Raw genomic sequence first — 20,763 nt, forward strand, 5'->3', positions numbered from 1 at the left:
TAGTTGCTGAAAAAGTGGGTATTGCATTTTTTTCTCCCAAGGTAGCTGCATGATATTGACTGGTGAATAGTTTCTTTTGAGTTTTGTGATAAAGTCCTTTTGAATGTAAGATGATATGTCAGAAGTATGTCAAAAAGGGTCTCTTTTCAAATTGTAATATCTGAAACATTTGACAATATGTTTTGTTCAGCGCATCCTAATTCTTAGATTTGCTTATCTTTTTCTTGTATTTACACAGTACACTTTTTAAATAGGTTTATGTAACATATCTGGAATTTACATTAGAAAAAATTAGGGGTACACCAGTGTAGATTTTTGGGGGCTGATGCCAATATTTAAGGAGGTATATCAGCAGATACAGATCCAATATCCAGTACAGCTGCCTCCAGGTGGTAAGTCTGGTGTGGTGGAAGGGGAGGCGGGAGGGAAGAGGCATGGGGGGGGCAGATCAACACCCCGTGCAGTGAGGGAGGGGGCGGGGGCAGGGGCAGGCACTGCCCAGGGAGCGTGGAGGGGAGGTGTGTGGGACGGAGCCATGGCTCATGGGGTGGGGGCAGCTCCCACCTCTGCTTACCCCCACCGAGGTGGGGGGCATGTGCTCCTGGATCTGTGAAATGAGATGGGTAGCAGCTGTGAGGTGGAGCTGGAGCCAGCACTGCATGGTTTTTCTCACGGGCCACTGGGCTCAGAGGAGGCTCTGGTAGTGCTGGGAGGAGGCTGTAGCCACCCCAAATTTCGCTGCAGCACCACTGTCCACCACCCAGCACAGCTGCAGCTTTTCCCGGCACTTGGGTGGAGGCAGGGTGCTGAGCCAGGGCTGCGTCAGGAGGCAGCACAGGGCTGGGAGTCCAGATGCAGCAAAATTTGGGGTGGCTGCAGCCTTCTCCCAGCGGCTCTGGAGCCCATTCCAAGCCTAGCCCCCGGCAAGAAAAGCCCCATGCAGCCCTGGCTCCAGCTCTACCCTGCAGCTGCAGCCTGCCCCATGCTGCGCAGATCCACAGGCACGTGCCCCCCTCCCTCCCAGGGTGCAGGCAGCAGCAAAATCTGCCCCCACCCCGCAAGCCGCTCCTCCGCCCTGTGGCCCCCCACATCCTGGCTGGACAGTGCCTGCCCCCTTCCTTACCATGAGGGCCTTGATCTGCCCTCCCCCCATTCCCCTTCTCTCCCCACTCCCAACTTATCAGCTGGAGGGGGCTCTCCATGCTGCTGGCTCTATTCCATGCTGTGCTGTGGTTGCGCTCAGCGCAGGCATTTATCAGCTACAATATTGACCCCTATTGCGCCAAAATCCATTACAGACAATTTTCTTCATATGGGTACCAATCTGAGATTGGACTGATGCATCAGTGCACTTCTAGAAAAATTACACTGGGTTTGTCTTTCCTTTTGACTGCAGTGGCCTTTGGATCAATTTCTGTGTGTCTGTTGGGTTTGGGTTTGTTTCATGTTGTGGTACTCATTTACAAAGTGCTAAAAGGATTTCATCAAAATAACCACTGTCCATTATTACAACTTGAATCACTTATATGAATGTACAGGCATACTACAAAGCAGAATATCCCTCAAAATTATAAATCAAAATGTGTGATAAAGTGCTTATAGTGAAGTAGCTGTGCAACTTCTTTCTACTTGAAACATACATTGACAGTTGTTACAGGACTTGACAATACACTGCTGTAGTAACATAAAAAGTAGTTGATTTATAGTTTGTTGCTCCATATGCCTGTTGAGTTTGGAAAGACCATTTCAAATGTTTATTGCACTCATAGTAAATGACAGCAGTGAGCTCTTCTTGCAACTACCCAGGCCATTCCATCTACTATTGCATGATATTTTGAGCAGACTTTAGTTATTAGAGTGTGGAGGCTTGATAGTAGCCTGTTTTACAATATCTTGTAATTAATTGTCTGTTCAAAATGTCAAGCTCAGCATTTGGTGAATTTCTAACTGCTTTGAGTACTGATGCACAATAGCAATGGCTTCTCATTTCTCAGATGATGCAGTGGATGGTGCATCTCCTAAAAATCTACACTACACTTTCATATTTGAACTTTATCTGCTTGTCAAATCCTGTAACTGCTTGGTAGGTATTTCTCCTTTAGGGGATACCTACCTTATTTTTGTTTCCCTTTTCAGAAGTTACTTGAAACTGGCTATCAATTTCTTTAGGCATGTTTTCTGCCCTTCTGGCTTGCCTGTGTTTCACATTCTGCATAGAAGTTGATCTGTGGAGATTCCCTATTTCTGCAGTCCTCTTTGCAATGATTATACTCCTGAAAAGCTGCGGTCTGTTTTGTAGATATTTAAATATAAGTAAATGTTCTGTATCAGTGACAAGACTAATGTCAGCCTAGATACGGTTTCCTTTCGTAGCCAGCAAGGAACTATTCACTCTCTCTTTCTAATGGCAGATACATCATTATACTTAGCTTTTAAGATCTGTTTTTGTTGGAGGATAGATATTTGAATGTGTGTTGGTTGTATCCTGTTAGACATTTCTCTGTCTGTACAGCGTTGCATATTAAGTTCAGATACTTTGAAGTGCTAAGTTATCATTTCAGGAACATGGAACCGTACAGGGCTTCACATGAGTTTCACAAGAATAAACACAAGCACCAGCACCATGACAATAAGCAAGAAATTGAGTAGCAAGTTGAGTCCTCGGTTGTTAGCAAGATCCATGCTCTTCACAGGTCTGCCCTCTTGTGCTTGCAACTGACTCTTGATTGGAGTTTTCGCTGGTTCAGCTTCTGTAGTAAACAATTGGAATTCACATGTATTTCATCCTGTATCCTTAGTTTTCTACCTGTATTCAGTTTTTCTGCTACCTAAGAGAAAATTGTTCACAGTAACTAATGACTTAAAATAAACTTTAAACAATTTTGCCAAGCTTTCTAAGCCAGTTGCTCTTATCTCCTATATCTTCATAACTTGTGAGGAACTGATCAGTTCTAAAAGAAATTGCTTTTATGTACCGTTTGACTATATTTGAAAATGAAAGAATGTGTGTGGCGCTCTTTGAGGAGCTTTGGAATGTACTGGTTTATAGCTCCTGAAAGACCAGTAACAAGTAGCTTAAAATTTCTTTGTTTCAAAAAATGTAAGAATTTTCTAACATGGGTTAGATGCGTCTTTGCAAATTTGAAAATTCTCTGTCCTTCTAGGGTTTTCAGCATTGTGGCACAGTCAAACCCTTTGTGTTTTGCCAACATCGTGCTGCATAAGATTTATTGCTGTTTTTGCAAAAGCCTTATTAAGAATCTGGATTGAGTTGGCAGACATTGCAATTTAGTGCTTTTAATAGCACATACGCAATAGTTTATTTTAAAATAATAACTTAGCAATTGTAAAAACAAAACAGAAACAAATAGGACTGTTCAACACAGCCTACTAAATACTGCCAAAACTTCATTTTGAAGATAAGCCAGTTTTCCCCTCTGTTTCACCAAACAGGAAGGAATTTTGCTTTTATTTGTTCAATATAGAATTTCAAAAGATATTAGTTTTCCTGTATCTTTTTTAAATGGCATAACTGATTTTATAAAATAAACAGTCTGGCAAAGCTACGTGCCAAAAATAATAAAACACATTTTTTGAGTCTGCGTTTAAACTTTTAAAAATATTTTAGGAGATTACTAACAAAGACACTGCTTTTGATTAGAAGCTCCATACGTATTATCAATACATTTTTTTTTTCTATTGTGGTTATAGGAAAGATTAATTGATCTCCTCTTTCCCTAAAAATGAAAATCATAGTCCTTTGATTTATACTTACTTACGTTCTCAGTTTCCAGCTAAAAAATGCTAAATCTATTACAAGCTGAAGAGTGGGGAAGAGGAGATTAAAGGTAAAAAAGTTCTTTGTAATAAGGCATTAAATGGGATTCTCAACGTTTCTAGGAGCACTTTACAAATATTTTTCTAGTGGGCTAGATTCTGGTAGTAATATTTACCAGTACAAAGCTGTAGCGCTACTATACGTTAAGTGATGGAGTCTGGTAATGAAAGCTTCTGTGGCCCAAATAGGTTCCAATAGGATGTTAATAGATCTGCCTGTAGATGAATTTGGAATGAATTTATTACTGTAAGAAGTACTGTATAAACAGATCTATTTCTTGTACTTGGTTTGGTTTCTGGCATGTAAAGTAAAGCTAAAAAGCATTTCTGCTTTTAAATTAGTAAATTGAAGGTGAATGAAAATGTGGCTGGCATTTATGCTGCTATATGTGCTTGCCCAAAAAGCTATGTGCATTTTGGTGTATGCGATGCACCATGTACCTATGCAGCATGGATTGTTCTGCAGTGAGAGTCATTAGTGTTACATAGCTTTGCAAGAGCAGTACTAATTAGGTCTATTCTATACTTGCCTTTTCATCATAAAACTTCTCAATAAGAGGTTTGGCTTTCCTGGTAGGAGCAATAATAATGGTTGTAAAAGTAATACAGGTTAAAAAATACGATGGTTGTCTCTACCTGCTGGTTTTTAAACTGTCAGTATTTTTGTTACCTTGCTGCCCAGACTTGCTCTGTCAGAAAACTAATGCTCAAATGGTTGTATCCTCAGTTGTTGTAAAATGGCTATAAACAGAGGTCCTACAAAATAGAGTTTTTGTTTTGTTTTGTTTTGTTTTTTAGGGAAGACTAATTTTGATTCCAAGTATGTATGATGGTGGTGGACCTTACAGATCATTGGGTTCAGTGGAAGAGAGAACTTTCATTGAACCCAGTGATCTGTAAGGTCCCTTCTAGCCCCTAACAACTATGAAGTCCAAGGGGATTGGGGACAGTTAGAAGTTCAGAACTTGTATTTTCCTTTTTGGGAAGACTGATCCAAGATTATTTCTTGTTTGTTTTCTTGTCATGTATGTGTAAGAAACTAGCAAAAAATTGTGTAGCATGTAGTGAAGCAGAATAGAGAAACGAAAACTTAATCCGAAGTCATCTAAAGTATTAAGAGTTTTTTTTATTGTGCCTTTAAAAAGGGAGTGAACTGTATTCAAATGCACTCTATTGTTTGTATACAGTGATTGGTGAGTGTAATTTAAAATACAGAAATATAAAGAACCAAAAGTTTTGTGTTGATTAGTTTCCTATGGTTTTAATTCATAGTAAATGTTAGAACTAAGTCTTGTGTTTCTAATTTGCATTTGAACATCTTATTTGTGAACTAATACAGTCTCTTCTATTAGTAAACAGAAATAAAATACTTTAAAGATAAATATACAAAGAATGAGAATTGTAACCAAATGTGCACAAAAGCTTTATTTTTATCTCTGGGTTTCATTGGCATTAGTTTTGTAAAAGAAAAAGATAGCAAAGTTAGGGCATTTCTTTTTATCAGCAGAACCCTAAGGCTGTTTATACACGTGCTCTGGGAGTGGGAGATAGGTGGAGGGAGAGGAGGGTTAATTTGAGTAGCTGTCCAAATCTAATTAAAGTACCCAGAGTGTCATGTGTATCAGCATCCCCATGCTGAAAAATGATGGCAGGGGTGCTTTAATTAAAGCACCCCTGCTGCCATTTTTCGGCATGGTGATGCTGAGATGCTGTAATCTGCTGGAGCTTGGTAATTACCATGCTCCAGCTGACTTCTTTAATCGACAGTTTTTTTCACTTGATTAATCAAATCTGCTCCAATACATTGTAATTACAGTGTGGCAGAGCAGCCTCGCTGCACATGTATAGGCATCCTGTGACATAAATGTAACCTTACAGTACACGCTACATATGAGCATTGTTGTCAAATGGTTGGAGGGTTTCCAGTTTCTTAAGTCTTGGGATTTGTTTGTTTTAGTATAAGCGAACAATGTCTCAATTCCATGTTTCATTTTTATGATTGAAAAAAACAAATTGGCTCTAGTGGAGCTTATCCCAATGAGGTGTTTCCTGAATGTACAGATTGCCACTTTGGGAGTGTTTTCTTTTGTTTTGTATACAAAAGCCCAACAGTTTTGTTTTAAAATAAATTTTCAGTACTAGTTATTTTCAGATATAATACATTTTAAACGTCACTGAAACAGACTGAAAACTGGAGCCTTCCAGCACAAACGGAAAGGGAGGCTTTCAGCATTAAATTATATTTCTTCTGCAGTAGCAGCTTAATGTGTATTAGATGCTTTGCAATAAATAGTTATTCTGGACTTACTAACATCTTTTCCTGGATTTGTGGGGCACAGTGGAAAGACATGAAATTGAAAATGAGACCACTTACAGTTTTAATTGTAAACAATATTCTCGTTCCCTTTAAACTAAATTTTTAGAATTCATTGTAATTCTTCTGTTATACTTTCACATAAGCGTATTCTAAATAACAGTAGCAGAACTTTTTTGCAAGCAAGAATTATAAGGATATACTTTTTAGGATTAATGCTTTCCTGCATTTGGCTTTACCCAAAATCATGTGATACTGTGTGGAGGGGATACGCAGATACCAGGGTGTTGTTTGAAACAGTTTTTTCACATGTCTTCAAGGGCAGATTTAGGATTCTAATATGTTCTGCAAGTGCAAGTGGCAGAATTTGCAGCTGTCCTTAAATGAAGGTCATAGGAGCCAGAGGATTGCTGAATCTTATCAGTGACTGTTGTAATCATCATACAGTAGCTTTGTTTATTGCCTATAGCTGTCATACACATTCTGTGGGTTTGCTGTCTACATAACTGTTGCCTTAAACATGCAAGGCATACCCATGTAGTCTTACATTACACCACATGCTATGCTGCTGCTTCGTTCTTTCTGACTTCCCATTATTCATGATCATTAATCCGTATTCCTGTAAAAAAACATTCAGTTCTGGGGCAAGCTGTTCTTCCTTAGTATCTGCGTGAAATTCCCTTTGACATCTCTTTTATATTAACAGCAGTTGCACACCCAGATGGGAGTAGAATAGATCCTTTTTAAAAACCAATTCTATTTTTCTGACTGACATCTTTGGATCCTGAGCTTCTCTGACTCTGAATGCTGCTGGTATAAAGATTGTACATATTTAAATATGGACAGCAGTGAGAGGGCTTCAATCTAACACACAGTTGTTGATTTTATGAATTACTTTTGTCATGACACTGATTTTAACCATTCAGTGATGTAAAGTTTTACTGCATCAAGTAAGCTTCTGTAGTTTCATTTTTGCTCGTAGGAGATCACTGAATTCTCTCTTTTTTTTTTCTAGAGATTCTCAGACTTTAATAGTGCAGCCATATATTTAGAAGGATTTTTCTGTAGATTGCTTTTTTGTACCTGATCATGTGGGCCTCTTCGTATAGTTGCATACCTTCTCTTTGGATAATTATTAATGGGGAAATATTTGTGTTTGGCTGTTCCCTAATGAACATGAGCAGTTAAAAAGAAGGTCTTGGTTTTGCCTATGAACAACACCTTCGTGGGCTACTGCTGGCCCATGGTCTGTGGCTCTTCTGCTCTGTTTCTGATTCCTGCAAAATTTGACTTACATGGCAAAAAATCAAACTTCCTACAAGACGGATGTGTGACTTTTATTCAAGATAGCCCTGTTAGAAAAATATACTACTTGTAGACCAGCTAGCTAATGTCCATCCCTTATGCATGTGTGTGAACACTAAAGGCTAGGAACAGAAGTTACACTCAAACCGGTATAAGTGATCAGAAACCTGTTCAAATCTGTAACACAACAGAAGTTCAGTGTACATAAACCGCTTTCAAAAAGTCCAAAACAGTTTAAGATAAGCCTGGATGGATATAATATCAGACTTAATTGATTTAGTTTAGATCAGTTTATTTAACTTCTGTCCCAGATCCCCTCCAGATTCAAGTTATGAATATGTCTAGTATTTTAGGTGATTGGAAGTGGGAATTAAAGTACACTGGCCAAAAAGTAATATTTCTGTTTGAATATTTTAGTTGATTTGGCTGAAACTCTAGTTAAGTAGCACAGTGACCTTCCCAAGTCCACGGAAAAGGCAGTAGTTTGTAACATTCACAAAAGATGCCCCTTGACAAGACAAACAAGTAAGTTAGCTCATGCGCAGCATTTTAACAGTCAGCTTTAAATCACTATTCAAGACAGAATTGGGTTTAATATGTTTTACAGTAGCTAGTAAGGGTGGTGTGGTAGTTGACAGACAGCTCTAGTCCAAGTATCAGGCCCTCTCCCAAAGGTATCCTTGCATTGGGAGTTTCTTGTGAGGTTCTTTTCTCCCCCTTTGCGGTTTTCGGATAGGATAGCGTGGAGGGGATCATTCAGAAGCAGCGGAACTTCAAAGAAGCATCACAATGATACAGATAAGCAAGAGGCAAATTAAAATAAGAAAAAAATTTACAAAGAGATCCCGGAGCCTTTGGCGTGATTGTGGGTTCACCTCAATAGTTGAGGCTCTCCGCAGGGCAGAGCGTGTTATGTACTGGACCTTCTCCATGGCAACAGCAAAGTGGAGGACACAAGCCAGAAGATTTAGAAGTGCAGGTAAAGAACAGAAGTTGTCAGGAGCAGTGCAAAGTGCTTATTATCTTCTCTTTTTGGTTTTAAAGAATCTTTGTGGAGCTGGGAAAGCAGGAAAGTGAAGAGTTAGAAACACAAAAGTAAAGTGTTTTGATCAGTACGAGTGTAGATTGTATTACAGTTGTGATAATGCCTGAAAGGAAAAAGTGAGGTTACTTTTTATGAATATTTTCACTTGGAAAAGTAGTTTTAAAGATAAAGGAGGTTCACACACAAACTACATGTGTAGCCTTATCCTGAGAGGTACTGGACACTTGCTGCTTCAGGGTGATGCTTTATTATAAAATGGGTGTTGGGGATACTCCACATTTCCCAGAATTAGATCTGTAGCTTCTAATCTTGTTCCCTTCAGAGCCTGTGAAAATATTTCCAGTTTATTCACTGGAGTTGGTTTGGATCCATCAAGAGACACTATGGTCTTGTGATCTAGATTTTGTTTATGGCTTCCACTGACTTGGGAAAATCCATTTAATTTCTCGATAGCTCAGCTTGGACAGAGAAGAAAATAGGTCCTTGTTGATGAATTTCCATTTAAAAAGAATTGACAGTATAAGAAAATGTATGCATTCTTTGATTTGGGAAATTACTTTCTTAGAGGACAGAAATAAGATGCCCTAGATGTATTAACATGCACTAAACCATTTCAGACCCAGAACTGTGGAGGGAAAAAATGTAGCTGTAATTTCTTAAATCAGAGAAACTGTTTTCATACGTAGTGATTTTAGGGGAATACAAGTAATCTGGTGTTTAAAAAAATAAATGCAAAAAAAGTCCCTGTTCTTTGCCCCTCCACCCCAACTGTTCAGGGCAATGGTAGGGGTTTTTTGTTTGTACAGTCCCTAGCAGAGTCATCACTTCCCTGACACAAAATGCTTCAGCATTAGTATTCATTATTCTTTGTCTCATACATTCCCTACCAGAGCTTACTCTTGTAAGTTTATATCAAATCATATTTAACAGGTATTCTTCCTCAGTCTATGCCCTGAAATAAGTCATGTAGACTTCTACCATCCTTTCTACAGGGAACTGCCAAAGGATGAAAAACTAGTACGTGGCAGTTACCTACCATCCCACAAATGGAGTAGCCATTCTGATTGAACCATGGATTCTACAAGGTGATGTTGAGTCCATGTGCAGATCTGACTAAAATACCTCATAGGGAATAGCATGTGGTTAGACTCAAAGTTTTTTTTTAAATATATTTTTCTTCTAAGCCTCTCCACAGGAGAAGGCAGTAAGTGGCTGTCAGTTTGCATGTGCTATTATTAAAATGTATGCCATAACCAGGACAGTTCCACTTGCAGTACTAAAGACTGCAAGAGCACTTTTAAAAAGTGACTTCTAAAAGAAACCAGATTGCACATAAATATTTGAGTATCTTCTGTTGCTTCAATATCATAATATCTCTTTTGAAAATTACTTGGTTTTTATTTGTTTTACTGATTTTGAATTTTCAGTTGATCTTAATATTAACACAAACAGAACAACACCAGGCATATATTTTTGTTGCCACTATTTTTTTTCAACCCTGCTTGACTCTGAAGTGATGAAAGCAGGTATAACAAGTGTTTGCCTGGAATATTCTTCTTGCTGTCTCTCAGGCCCACACACAAGAGTTCTCATGACTCAAATGAATACTTATCCATTCTCGTAACCTAATACGGACTGAGCTGCTTTTAAATGTTTATCTTCCAGGCAAGATTTGTAGTAGTTACAAATAATTTTGTTCATGCAGCCCATGAGGTTGACACTTCACAGGCAGCCTTATTTGCTGGGAATGACTTCATCACAAATTGCTGTGTTACTAAGAAAGACCACTCGCACTGAGTAAAGACCCATCACTTAAGGTTGTTGGGTTTTTTTTGTTTGTTTTATAAAGCTAAAAGTAATATCCACTGTTGGAAGGGGTGAAAAAATTGCTAAGTGAAATCAGCCCTGGCTTTGTTTTTCATATATAGCACACTGCCAGCATCAAGGGGTAAGTGGGAAAGTGGTGTAAGCGAAATATATGTTTTTGTGTTTTAGAAGAAATATATGTTGCATGATATGGGGGGTGGGGGGGCAAAAGGATGCCGGGTATTCAGAATACAGTAAATAGCATTATCATGCAAGGTTTTGATAGAACCAGGAAGTAATCAGCAGTAGTTCTGAATGCTGCTTTCTCTACTCGCCCACTTTCTCTGGTGGGAGAGCTTATCTGATCTGCATATAGTTATGCCCATATGTCTAGGTTTCAGCACGTGTTTCTTTACAAGGTGCATGGTTTCAGCTAGCAAACACATACCTTCTGCCTTAATCCTCCATGACTGTTGTCACCCACCTAAGTGTATATAAAGAGAGAAAGATTCAGTAACACAGCTGTGTGGATAGCTGACAAGGTCAAAAGGAACAGTTGGGTATATTGGTGCCATGAAGAATTGTTTAATTAAAGGGAAGGCCTCCATTGGCTGTCAAAAACAGCATTAGAGTGAGACCCAACTGGCACAAACATTTTTGTTCAATGTCCAGAATTGTGCATGTCACACTTTTATGCACACACAAGAGTTACAAGCCTCTCTGAGCCAAAGTGCAGCAAGAGGACAAACTATATTTGATAGCTCCGTAAACCAGGTAACCTTGTATCCTATATAATGACGTGCCAAGTATTGCACAACCCCTCCCCCCAACAAAAAATCCTTTGACTGTATTACTGTATGGATATTTTGTGTGCTAGAAACACCTGAATGGTGCAAGATAAGGCCTCATTACCTGCTCTACATGCCATTATGTGTGGGGTCCTATCTGCATGAAGTCTTACAAGAAACCACAATCACTACTTGGTTCTTTGCTGACATCATTTTAGTGAATGTGCATGGTTATTTTTATCCGTGTTTCTGAATGTCCTTCATACTGAGAGGTGGTATCTGAACATAGTTTAAAACTGTAGGCTGTATTCATTCCTGGTGTAACTGCATAGATTGCATTGGAGTCATACAGAATAAATTTGGCTCTGTTGGAAATGCCACAACAATTTTAGATACCGCCTGTTTCCTGTCGTATGTCTACTAAATGCAGCAATGATATCAGTGAAGTAAAAGGTATTTGACACATGCAATTTGTTGGTATCTCACGGGATAGTTAGGCATAGAAAACCACCACCAAGTGATGAAGTAATTAATGGTATTTTTATTTCGATACCATGCATCCCAAAAAGCAACATCAGCCACTTGGTTTTTGAAAAACAGCCTCTTCAATAAATTTTAAGTACCATTGTGCATTTATGTTTTTGGAAACTCTTGCTTAAAATAGTCCATCACAGAACATTTGTTGGATTAGTTACTCTTCTGCATGTAAAGATAAGTTCAGGTTGGAAAGAACTAATGAGGAGGATTTGTGTTTGCTGCTGGGAACCTAGAACTTTTTTCAACCAAAAGAGAGCAAGGCCACTATCTAGGTCTGCCCACTATGGGGGGTGTCTGTGCAGATTGGGGACCTTCTAGACGCAGGTATGCAGTACCCAAACCCAAATATGGAACAAAATTTATCATTCTGGGCCTGCAAGGATCTGTGGGTAGTATGGAGACCTAACTGTTTTTCCTCCTTAGCTAAAGGAGTTTCCCCTATAGTTACAGTTACTTAAAATTAAGATCATTCTACAATATGTTGACTCATTTTGAACACCTTAACACTGTTTGAGGTACCTTTCCATTAACTGTACCGAACCTTTTGTCACCTTGAAATCTCTCCTTTATTCAGCCTGGGAAAGAGGAAGAATGCTAATTCATTAGACCACTAGAGGTCCTTTGTCTACTGTTTTTATGCTCAGTTCAGTTCAGTGGAACAAGTGTTCAGTGTTGCTGGAGAGACTTGTGAGAGCACTCAGCAATATTTGAACAAATAATCTGCTTGTAGTCCACTGCTTTTTTGTTTATTAACTGAATTCCTGTACATCCACCCACAGTATGGAAGTTCTCCTGAACACTGTTCCAGCTTTAAGTACTGTGGTTCAAGTTTTTGTTTTTTACTTTGACTGATTCAGTTGTCTTGGATAGAGAATGGTACCAGGTGGTGATCTTGCAGACCCTGCAGAAAGAGACGACTCTTGGGGCACACTAAAATATTCCTACATAGTGAGTGGTTGGGATAAATATGAGCATTACACAGAAAAAGGGATAGAGAGAGATCAGTTAAGGTGGTAACTGAAGCATTGGGAAGAAATGGGGTAGTTAGTGTTTTATGATAGATATGTGGTGGACAGGAAGATAGACATTTGCTGAGTGAGCAGGTGGGGGAATTGAATTAAAATAGAACATGGGGTTCAGGAAAGGAGAAATGGAAATGAATGGCAGGGGGATAGAAGGGCAGAAAATGAGCAGAGGAGGAAAGGGAAATGAGGAAAATGTGGTGCAAACAAATGAGAAGGACTGGAAATGGCACCCCATGTCTGTCACATTGAGAAATAACTTTCTGCAGAAGAATTCACTTAGATAATTGGGGAAAAAGCTGGTGCTGAAAGGAAGTCAAATGGTCAGTTGGGAAATGATCTAAAATTAAGATTGGAAGGGAAAAGATAAACTGTATCTTGACACTGACATGGTCTTTGTATCTGTCATTTGTACAATTTCACGGGGAGAACTTACACTCAATCAGAAGGTTTAGAATCAGATTTTACCCCTACCCTGCTTTTTAATCAATTTTTGTATTCTTGTTTTTTATATTTTATACCCTTGCTTGAGACCAAAAAGTTTGTACTTTTTCCTGAATTTCAGGCTGATGAGAACAGAAAAGTTTGAGGAGTCTAGAAATTACATTAATGAACATCTTATAGCATATGTGCCTAATTACTTGCTCAGTTTTTAATTGAGCATGCATCTTAAGTTATTGTTTTTATAAAGTAACCACACTTTCAACTTCTTTATACTGTTCATAACTGAACAAAATAAGCCAGGATCTCAAGTCATTGGAATGATCTATACTGAGGCACAATAGGTTATTTGGGTTAAATTTCTAACTCTCCCACAAAATCCCTGTGCAACTTGGGGGAAATTGATCATTTTTTGTATGTATCAGTTCCCCATCCAAAATCTGGAAATATCATTGCTTGCTTCCCCCGTGCCCTCTTCTTGGTGTAAGAGGAAGGAGCTCTTTCTCCTCTTGGGTTTTAAACTTCTCTTTGCTTTCGTAATACTAATTGACAAAGTAATAGGAAGCATATAGGTCAAATCTGAATCAAGGCAAAAGATTCAAGTAATGCAAATATATATTGCCACTAGGATGATGAAAAAGTAGGTTGGGGAAAGGAGAAGGAATAGAGTGGGCACAGTTCAGGTGCTTGCACCAGATATATCTGCAGAAGTTTACATATGGTATAGAAGATGAGATGGACTCTGAAGCTATTTTAGAGCACCTCCTTGTAAGGGTCTTTCTAGCATGTGTTTTTGTTTGATCGAACTCCATTAAAAGCAAATAAAACTAAAGGTGCCCTTGTATCTTTGTAGTTTGCTAATTCTATAATTTGAAAATTTCAGTAAAAAAAAGAATTCTGCTATTTGATTATAGGCCCATCCTGGTAAGTCTCACATTTACTCTGTGTGTGTGTGTGTGTGTGTGTGTGCGTGTGTGCGTGCGTGCGTGCGTGCGTGCGTGCGTGCGTGCGTGCGTGCGTGCGTGCGTGCGCGCGCGCGCCCTTCAGAACCAGCAACAAAGGGTTCAGTTGGGCACACGTTGCATACAAATCCAGATATCTGGGTGTAATTTCATCAGTGCATACAGCTCTCAGAAATGTTGATAGACATTGTATATGGGTATCAACAGTGATGAGGAATATTTCTATACATTAGAATGCTGTATTCTTACATAATTTTCCTGAAACTTTAAACATGCTTATGTGATGAGGTCCATGTGGATTACAAAAAATCCACTTTTAAAACAGGGATAGATTTAGATTTTAAGTACACCTTTGTGTACCCTTTCCTATGGGACAGTTCTTTTCAAGTTTCTTGATCTGTGCAGTCATTGGCATTTGTGCTTCTCATAAACATAAACTTGACAACTATTTATGTGTACCAAAAGAATAGTTCATTTTTAAACTCATTTGCTTTACTTTTTAAAGGATTTCTATACACATTGTTTATAGAGGGCCAAATTTAAGAGGATTGCTTTTCAAAATACTCTGATTTCTTTTTTTGTATGGTGCTCAAGCACTCGGGGATGAATTAGGGAGTTGGCTTCTTGGGATGACAGTATTTGATGATTTTAGCAGAATTATCCTGCGTAGTAGTAGGAATCCTCTGGGTCAAGTTCAGGTGCCTGTATTGGCCAGCAAGAATAAAAAAAAAAGTCTTAAAAAGATTACAAAATGAAGATCTATGATTCTTAATCTTTCGCACTAGAACTTTGGATACTGCACCTTGATGCTCCTTAAACTACAGTCAAATATACTGAACAACAAAAAAAAGTTTTCTTTTGGCACAATGTAAGTGAACCAACTTTTTTCCAACTTAAAGAAAGCTTACTTTTCTAGGATTTGATGTTGGGTTGCTAATGGGAAGGTAAATAAAAAAATCAATATGAAACCTTACATTCTTGTTAAAATTTTAATAATAAAAAATATAAAAATTCAGTTTATATTAAAAAAAAAAAAAAAAAAAAAAGTGAAAGTACTGGGCAGGAATGATAAGAGTTTTAACCTTGTTGTGTAATACTGTTTGTTTAAACCAGGGGTACCCAAACTACAGTATGCATACTACACGAGATATCTCCGGGGGGTACATGGGAGAAATTGTGTAATGGTGGATTTAATTTTCATTATAATAATAATTGGCATTTAAGGGGTTAAACTATAAAACGTATGCTAGCAGGGTACACAAGCATCTAGTAAATCTGGAAAGGGTCCGCAATAATTGGGGAACGTTTGGTTTAAACTATTCAGCCTGGGTTATTTGAAATACTAAAGCACCATATTAAAAAGAGAGAATACATAGGGTTTTCTAATTTTTTTTTTAATTTTTATCCCTTGCTCTATGTTTTCCTGTTCTGGAATTGGAAATGAAATGCCTTCATCATTTAAAAGATAGCTATTGATGTTTTATTTACAATGGTATGAATAATATCGTCTGTTAAATTTGAGTAGAGCAATTTAAGAAACTGGAACTACAGTAGATTGTAATAAAAAAGAGAGATCCCTTACCTCTGATGATGATTATTAGTGAATTATAGAATTGTGTGCTCTGAGCTGTGGGAAATTGTCTGGAGTTCTCTGGCAACTTGTCCGAGTCTGTCACCAAGTTTGTGGGAACAATTGAAGTAGGTGGAGAAAAAATAACAAAAGTTTCAGAGGCCGGGCTCATGATGTCATGCAGGAATTCAGAAGTTGTGATTGGTTGCGATACAGTCTTCCAAAGCAGAGAAGTTGCTCATCTAAACTTGTTATAGCAGTAACACATTAAACACTGGAAATATTTCTCCTTTCTTAAAGGGCCATGAGGGAGAAGGGGAAGATGTAAGGTGCTGTTTACTTAAAGTAAATAGCAGAAAAACAGCTTGAATCATTATGAAACCAAAGAACTTAAGTAGTGGCATGATTCAGTGGAATGGCTGGAGGCTAATATATAGTTTTTCATGGAGTTGTGGCAAATATAGAAGTCTTAAAATTCTTTGATATGGTAAATTTGCTGCATCAAGGGCAAAATGTTTGTTCATAATAAAAGCCTGCCTCTACTGAGAATTTGGTTGATACAAATCATTCCATTTCTTCTAGGTCTTGAGGATTATAATGCTGCTTATTTGTTACATGTGGGTTGGTGTTATGGGGTGAATAGCTTTTGTATTATGCAGCTGACGTCCTGGGGCATACAGTAGATTAAAGACTATCATCTTGTCTCTCCAAGATGTTTCTTCCGTACCACAGGGGAGTCTATGCAATTTATACCGCATCTCAAGATTGCCACATCCAGAGATTAGATTAAGATGTGGGATTTTGCTCTAAATAATCTTGGATGATTTTAAGCTTCCAAATTATTCCCATGTGATTGAAAAGATTTGCCACTCTAGCCTCTTCCCTAAATCAAGTATTTTGTAAACAGAAGTCATTATCATGTAGTACACAGACAGTGGGCTGGATGCTGTACAAGCAAAAAGGGAGCACTGGTTCTTGGCCTACAGGCCATGCCCTGGCCCATGAAGTAGAAACCAGATACACAACATCCTGGAGGACCAAGTGGAAGGTTTGGTCTTACAGCATTTTTGGGCATCTATCTATACACGAGTGCCGAGGCTGCTCTAAAGCACTGAAATTCCAGTGTGTTGGAGCAGACTCTATTACTCAAGTCTGCTGGAGTGTGGTAATTGCTGTGCTTCAGCAGCCTCCTAAATGCTGTGTATCAGCGTCCCCAAACTTAAAATGGCAGTGGTGGAGCTTGAACTAAAGCTCATCAAATGTGCTTTAGTTCAGGTGCCCCTGTTGCCTATTTTAAGTGCAGGGATGCTGATACAGGAGATGTGACAGTGCTTTAATTAGAGCAGCTCTTGGAGTCACTCTAATTAAAGGTTCCCCCCACCCACCCCCTGAGCATGTGTATAAATGCCCTTTTTTCCCCAAGTAAGCTCTATTTTGACTTTTAGTTTAACAGAGTCAAGCCTGTGAAACTGTTAGAATGGGTTGTAATGTAATCAGAGTTTGATTATTTTATTCTAACACAGTAAATTTGAATTGTCCTTCAAAATCAAGAACAGAAAATTTGAGGTTATTGTTTCAATTCAAAGTTAATTGAATGGCTCCTTAGGGAAGGCTGATGATTCTTCACTTGTGCAAAAGGCCTCATAAGTCACTCATAGTGACAATATTAACATACTACGTCTCTGACACCAACGTGTATTTGCCCTTTATAAAGAAAGCATCCTGTATTTATCACGATGCAGTCCAGCAAAAGTACCTTTGAAGGCTATACCATGCACCATGCCCTTTTGTGAGAGAACATCTACCACTGTTGCTAAAACTTTCTTCTGTTTAAGTTTACCTACTTTCCTTCTGATCTTTTTTTAAATCATATTTGTTTTGACTATAACATCAACGTATTATCCATATACAGATGGATTTGCGGTAAAAGTAGTATTTTACTGTCATTTTGTTACTCTTTTTTTGGGGAGTCATGCTTTTGTTGTTGGATTGTTGCTGCTTCAGGGGTTCATAAATATAAAAAAAATGGAGAATGATTTTTTTAATGACATTGGAAAGAGAAGTTTCTCAAATCAGTAGTTTCTTTTTTTAATTGTGGTACTTGACATAAGGTATTCCAAGGAAATAAAGAAGAAATAATTTAAAGTTGGCCTCCTGAGGAATTTCATAATCCTCTTCTGTGCTTTGTAAAACTCGTTGAGGACTGTCTATTCAAAAAAAAAAATTAAAATAGTTGAATACAATTATACAAATTTAGATTAAATGAACCAGTGTGAAAGTACTGTGTTGTCTATACTGCTTGCAGACATACTGATTGTGTGCAACACACTTTTCTTGTGTAGACCTTCTTAAAATTGAATCTGGAATCTTACTCTCTTACGACTTGGGGAAGGGCAGTTTTCCATGGTGTTTATGTTTCTGTAATGCCCAAAGTGCTTCCTGTTTGATGTACTAGTGCAACAAGCTCGAAAAATTTACACAAGTGTGTGCTGTGCTTTTCTTCTGTGTACATTTACAAAGTACTGGACACCAATGGACCAGTTGAAGACGTGAGAAAAGAAACGTTTTTAAAAAGGGATACACGGTAGAGGCTTTGGTCTGCTTCATTTAGTTCTGGCGTACAAAAATGTGCAGCTGTTGCTTGCATGGCCTTAAATGGAGATGATCTGGGCCTTCTCCAGAGGAATTGGGAATCTGCCACGGACCACGTTTCTGTTCATTTATTTAGAGATCCGGTTGATTTTTTTTTTTTTTTTTTTTTTTGGTGTTTGTTTTTTTTTTTTTTTGTAGGGTTTTTTTTTTTTTTTGTAGGGTTTTTTTTTTTTTTTGTAGGGTTTTTTTTTTTTTTTGTAGGGTTTTTTTTTTTTTTTTTTTTGGGGGGGGGGGGGGGAGGGATAATATCCACGGAGAAGAGAAGTTACCCTTTGTGTACAGCTCCTCGTTTAAATAGTAGTAAAAGAAATCTTGTTAACTTCTTGTAAGTTATTTTGAGATTGGTTTGTCTTTCATAACATACCTTTTATAAAATGAGGCAAATGTGGTCATTGACCACCTGTGCCATCCATCTAAAACATTTGAGATGTTAATTTGTGGTTTCATAATCTATAGTTAAGAATAGTAATTAACATTAATCAGAGCCTTGTTTGATTACTTTAAAACCACAAAAACAAAGGAATTTGTCAACAGCACTGGATTGGCTGAAGCCTTATTTCATATTGTTATGCCACTTGTCTCATGAAATTGTATACGTTGAAATATATCTTTACAGAGGCACATTCCAAAATAAATATGGCATTACTTACTGTGTAACTCACTGAAACTTAAATATCATGTTTGTTCAGGCTAAACATAATGGAAGAATGAAGGGACATGAGGAGGGACAGTACTGCTAGTACTACAAACTACTCCAAAAGTCAAAGCTGGGTTCTTTCACTTTTGTTCATTGTCACCAGTAATATATTTTGCAGGCCAGATTTTCCCCTTAGTGATACCTGTGTGTAACCTGCACTGTTCCATGAAGTGATTTCAGAGGTGTCCCTGTAATTTAGGAAACCATTTTGTTAGTGTATAAGAATAGGAGCCAATTCATTTGAAATAACTTTTGTCATAGAACTCAGCAGGCAGGATTCTAGCATATCACTGGAACTCTATTATGCTGATTTACCTTCAAATTGATACTACATAGTTACACCAGTTGAGGATTGTAAGGCAGGTAAGCTGAGAGAAGGCGGCATTTTTATATAAATGTTTTTAAGAATAGAGATTGCACTTTAGGAGATGGTTTTACAAGTTTAGTAGTTGTTCCATTTTTCTTTCTTGAATGTTAGTGGTAAGGGTTAAGAGATCAGTCTTGCTGCCTCATTTTTGTTCTATCCTAAATGCCTCCTGGATACGACTCTTACCTTCTTAACAACCTATAGAAGAGTGTTGCAGTAAACACCTTTCTTCTATTGGACCTCTGCTGTGGACCCCAACATGTCGTATCAGTAGTGCATTTATTCTCCTGGTACAAAGTATACAAGTTCTGTCTCTTCCCTACATGTTAGAATGTAATTCAGGATATTCCATTTTATATGCTGGTTGAGATGGTTGCTGTTTAAATTTAATTCTGTCATCTGATATTAGCAAGCTGAGAGAGTCTCTGGCAGTACTCTCTCTCTCGGTATACGTGGACAGCTAGTTAAAAATCTCACAGAAACTAATGGAATGGCCGATTCTTGCATCCTTGAGTTGCAGTATCCTGCATAGTGAGGACATGTTTTCCTTTTGGAAAGCTAAAGGCTCTGACAGTATTAATTTTGGTTTGTTACTAATTGAAGACTGTTTCAGTAAAGGTCAGCTTCAATATCTTCATTTCCTTTAGCCAGTGAAATGGTAATGGACTTTTAAAAAGCATGATGCATTATAGGGCTAGTCTCTTTTTCTTTTTTTAACTTGATGCTTTGACATATTCCTAGGTGGAGAGGAGCTCCCCAAAAGAGACTTGTGCCCTTCTGCTATGAATGGGGTTTTTTAAAATTTCTCCCTCCCAATACATAAGTTTTAATTTTTTAGATATCAGACATTTAGCATAAACTAAATACATTGTAATATCTTATTTTACAAGATAGTATTAAGAGCATAAACATGCAGATTCTACAAAAAACGGGTTCTTTTTGTATGGATGCAGTAAAGTTTTGGAATTCAGATACTAAAGTATTCATTAAATTCAACAAAAACAGACTGGTAACTAGTCTATTGTAGAGTACCATTTACAGGCTTTCTCACTGGCAAAGAAAAAGGTGTTCCAGCAGAGAATATAAAAGGAAATAATGGTTTTAGCTTCAAAGTGTTTTTCGTTAACACTATGCTTGTTTTCCCATTATGATAATAACATCTAAAGGTGCATTGTAGTTTGAGGCTTGTAAGTCTTCTCAATTGGTCTGGCTTGCTTAGTTTGCATTAGGTGATATGCTGTAATTCTTGTACCTAAGAAAGCATGTTGAGTGTCTTTCAGATAAACTGTTCCAGGAAGCATAAAGATTAGCTGTGTTCTTTGACATGTTATGAGTGACGGATGAATGCAGAGACAAAGGCATATGAAGGAGAGATAAGACTCGAAGACTACATTCCAGTTGCCAAGTGTGGTGATGCTGA

The 20,763-nt window shown here is 37.9% G+C and overlaps 2 protein-coding genes across 3 annotated transcripts in view; one reads left to right on the forward strand and one right to left on the reverse strand.

Moving 5' to 3' along the window:
- Positions 1 to 20,763, forward strand: part of CEP85L (centrosomal protein 85 like) — a gene marked incomplete at its 5' end in the record, with an annotated part of 222,373 nt that overhangs the window by 103,945 nt on the left and 97,665 nt on the right. The gene's annotated exons all lie outside the window — the stretch shown is intronic.
- Positions 1,525 to 15,813, reverse strand: PLN (phospholamban). 2 transcript variants are annotated; one of them, XR_002097915.1, is made up of 3 exons: positions 15,640 to 15,813; positions 10,756 to 10,791; positions 1,525 to 2,750 (listed from the first exon to the last, which is right to left on the reverse strand). XR_002097915.1 is itself a non-coding variant. In XM_019520044.1 (3 exons), the coding sequence occupies exon 3, from the start codon at positions 8,386 to 8,388 to the stop codon at positions 8,230 to 8,232; it is 159 nt and encodes a 52-aa protein (XP_019375589.1). In that variant the 5' UTR covers positions 8,389 to 8,513; positions 10,756 to 10,791; positions 15,640 to 15,773; the 3' UTR covers positions 7,849 to 8,229. The 2 variants fall into 2 exon arrangements, 1 of the variants encoding a protein (XP_019375589.1); XM_019520044.1 differs by lacking the exon at positions 1,525 to 2,750 and adding an exon at positions 7,849 to 8,513 and having other exon boundaries at positions 15,640 to 15,773.

The sequence above is a fragment of the Gavialis gangeticus genome, unplaced genomic scaffold, assembly GCF_001723915.1.
Source record: "Gavialis gangeticus isolate Ggan-Ray unplaced genomic scaffold, GavGan_comp1, whole genome shotgun sequence".
NCBI classification, from domain to species: Eukaryota; Metazoa; Chordata; order Crocodylia; family Gavialidae; genus Gavialis; species Gavialis gangeticus.